Below are 3,432 nucleotides of genomic sequence, written 5' to 3' on the forward strand. Positions count from 1 at the left end.
AGCCCGAGATATTGCGTCCTAACTTACGGAGTGTAATTCTTTCTTTCGACGTAGAACGGATCCTTTGCCTTTTTGTGATTTAAATTATATTTTAATGTATTCGGTTTAGTAAAAGGGGTTGTGTTCTAACTCACGGGACGCGATCTTTTCCCTAATCCCGATAACATCTAATATCTTTGAAAATAGACCAGTTTTGGCATTCATTCATCGTAAAATTGAAATATTGTGTCCTAACTTACGGGATATGGTTTTCTTTCTCGATTTGCGTGAAATATGCCCCATTTTTCTTAAAATTTTTAACGCATAGCAAAAGGATCGTATCTTCAAAAGTTTCAATGTTTGACACTAAGACATCAGGTAATCGGCTAGGTACCAATTTTGGGCGTTACGGGGGTGCTAATCCTTCCCCGTACGTAACCGACTCCCGAACCCGTTTTCTAAATTTCGCAGACCAAAATTGTTGTTTTAATAAAATCCACTCGTTTATTAAAAGCAACTACTTTTCAAGGTGATCCAATCACACCTTAATAAAAGATTGGTGGCGACTCCCGTTTTCATTTTCAAAATCCAAGTTGACCCCGTTTTCATCCAAAAAATGGTGTCAACAAGTAAGAAAGGCAAGAAAGTGTACTAAACGGCGGCTCCTCAATGCCCGTTCCCTGATGCATGGATCGGAAATGCATTGAAAACAGGTCTATTTGATTACGTTTGGGTCCAATTCTATAACAACCCTCCTTGTCAATACTCATCGGCCGATATTGCCAACCTTGAAGATGCATGGAAACAATGGACATCGGATATTCCGGCGACGAATATTTTTCTTGGACTACCGGCAGCTCCGGATGCAGCGGGTAGCGGTTTCATCCCTGTAAATGATCTAACGTCGAAGGTTCTCCCTGCCATAAAGAATTCCTCCAAGTATGGTGGTGTTATGCTTTGGTCCAAGTATTATGATGATCAAAGTGGATATAGCTCTCCCATCAAGAGCCATGTTTAAGAATTAATATATTCAATATCTGACTGTTATAAGTATATGCTCTTCTTTATGAATGTATTTTCAATTGCTTCTCTTAAATATGGTTTTGTTGTCTAAATTTGCATTTTAAGCTTATACTTTAATTGCAACAATTTGATTTTTTTTAATTTTTGGTCAAAATGTTAGTGTGAATGGAAAATTTTATGTTTTGCTGGACAATGAAAAAATATTAATGTTAATGCAAATGGAAAAACTAACATTTTTTAACTTTGTTGATATTGTATACATATGAATATGAATGATAGGTCAACATTTAATTAGTTTTTTAAAATTTAAAAATTAAATTAATGTTAATATGTCATCTACATATATGTCACATTAATAAAATTAATTTTTTCATTTATTTTGAGATGATTTAATAAAAAAATAAATTGAAGAGAAAAAATTAAAATAATTTTTTTAATAAATTTGAATGACTAAATAAATTATTATACCTTAATACTAAACATAAATAATTAAAAAGTCGGAATAATCTGGATTAAAATAATATTAACAGACTAAAATCCACCCATTGCAATATATTGGTAGTCGTCCAAAATTTTCTTTTATGAAACATGGGATAATTCGAAAAATAAAGAATTAATTAAAAAAAAAAAACTCCTGCTTATTGATCTGCCTTTCTTATCCTCCTGCAAAATTTGCAGTGCCTTAGTCGGTGCTTCTGAAAGGGCTTTGGATTCCCAGCCCATGATCAGCTGCTAACTTCGCCAGTAGGTCTGCCACCATGTTGGCTTCCGGGTAGACATGTGCTGCTTCCACTTTCCATGCACGGCTGAGTGCGTTAAGAATAGCTCTCTCAAGGCTTCCGGGTAGATATGTGCTTCAGAAAGGGCCTTGTTATAGTCCTGAACCATGCTGAACTTAACAATAAAGAAGTCGTTCTCCAAATCCACAACGTGAAACTCTCCCACCAGTTCCCAAAGCAACATCAGTCTGTTCACCAATGCTCTATAACCGATAGCCCTACCCATCAACCAGACTATGACAGAGTTAGCCATGCTATGACAGAGTTAGCCATGCTCTTACCGATAAGAGAAAGCAATCTCAGGGGACCTTCCGTCGACACCGTCACATCATCATCTTTCAGAATCAATTCACCCTTCACACTAAACTAATGGTATTTGTATGAATGAAATTATTGAATGAAATTAGCATAATTGACCTACTTGGTTAATGTTAGAAATTAAATAATTGTGATTTACATGAAATTTAATGTTAAGTTCAGTGACTTAGAACGTAAATTGTCTGTATTTGAACTTTGCTGGTGAAATGAAGCTCTTCTCCGTAACTCAGATGGAGCAGTAAAAGCAGGAACTGGTATTGCATCTGCAGGTGGTTTAATACGGAATGATAAGGGTGATTGAGTGGTCGAATTCTTGCGAAAGATTGGAAGGACGGATGTGTTAGAATTGTAAAATAAATCTAAAATAAAATTAAATAAAACAGGATCTATTATGTCAAATTATCAAAAATAAATCAATAATAAAATTAGATGCAGAAGTGTACCTGAATCTATGAATTCCGGATCTTGAGGATTTGATCTTCCAAATTAGTACACAAAGAATTTAGAGAATATTGCCATTTCCTAAGGATGGGATATTAAAAAAGATATCTTTTGCATAATTTGAGTACCATAACCCTAATATTTATAACATTGGCATATTAGTATTAATTCCTAATTAGCCTATCATTAATTAGAATTTGATTAGAATTCAATTACTAGAGTATCTACACATAATATTTGATCCATACTTTATTTAATAATAAAGCCCAATAAAATGTTAACCAAATTAGATCACTTTTAGTTTGGACTAACCTATCATGATAGTAAATAATAACATGTAATTACCCTTATTATATATATGATGTCTATATTTTCCAACAATCTCCCACTTTGACCATATATATATACTAATTACTCTATAATTACATGTTATTATATAACATTATGAGCTCAAAATTTTACTATCATATCCAAAAGATATTCCGAACAATCTCATCCATTAATTAAGTTAACATAGAACTAAGGCGACTTTCATTACATAAATCGTAACTAAATCCATCCATGATCACGTAAATTAACACAACCAAATGACATAGATCAAGTATGGATGTGTAGCTTAAAATTACATTCAATATGATCTAAACATGTCTATTTCTAACTGGTCCTCTTAAACCTTAGTGAGATCAAACCTTACCAAAATCAGAGTGTAAATAAACCAAATAAACTTTATTTCTGCAAAAATAAACTTAATATCTTTAAACCGAAATAACTGAAAATATGTCTATAACATAAAAGCATTTAAAACTACAAACTCCCACTAAAATCAAATATCCTTTAAATGACATTACACCTATATGAGCAGTGTACTCTTATAAACCTTAGGTGTAGTTCC

At 32.9% G+C, this 3,432-nt stretch overlaps 1 protein-coding gene across 1 annotated transcript; it reads left to right on the plus strand.

Moving 5' to 3' along the window:
• Positions 1-595: 595 nt before the first annotated feature.
• Positions 596-997, plus strand: LOC121227746 (acidic endochitinase-like). The gene is made up of 2 exons (XM_041110627.1): positions 596-608; positions 693-997. Exons 1-2 carry the CDS (start codon positions 596-598, stop codon positions 995-997), a joined length of 318 nt encoding a protein of 105 aa, XP_040966561.1.
• The last annotated feature ends 2,435 nt before the right edge of the window (positions 998-3,432 follow it).

This window comes from Gossypium hirsutum, unplaced genomic scaffold, assembly GCF_007990345.1.
Source record: "Gossypium hirsutum isolate 1008001.06 unplaced genomic scaffold, Gossypium_hirsutum_v2.1 scaffold_1752, whole genome shotgun sequence".
Taxonomy (NCBI): Eukaryota; Viridiplantae; Streptophyta; class Magnoliopsida; order Malvales; family Malvaceae; genus Gossypium; species Gossypium hirsutum.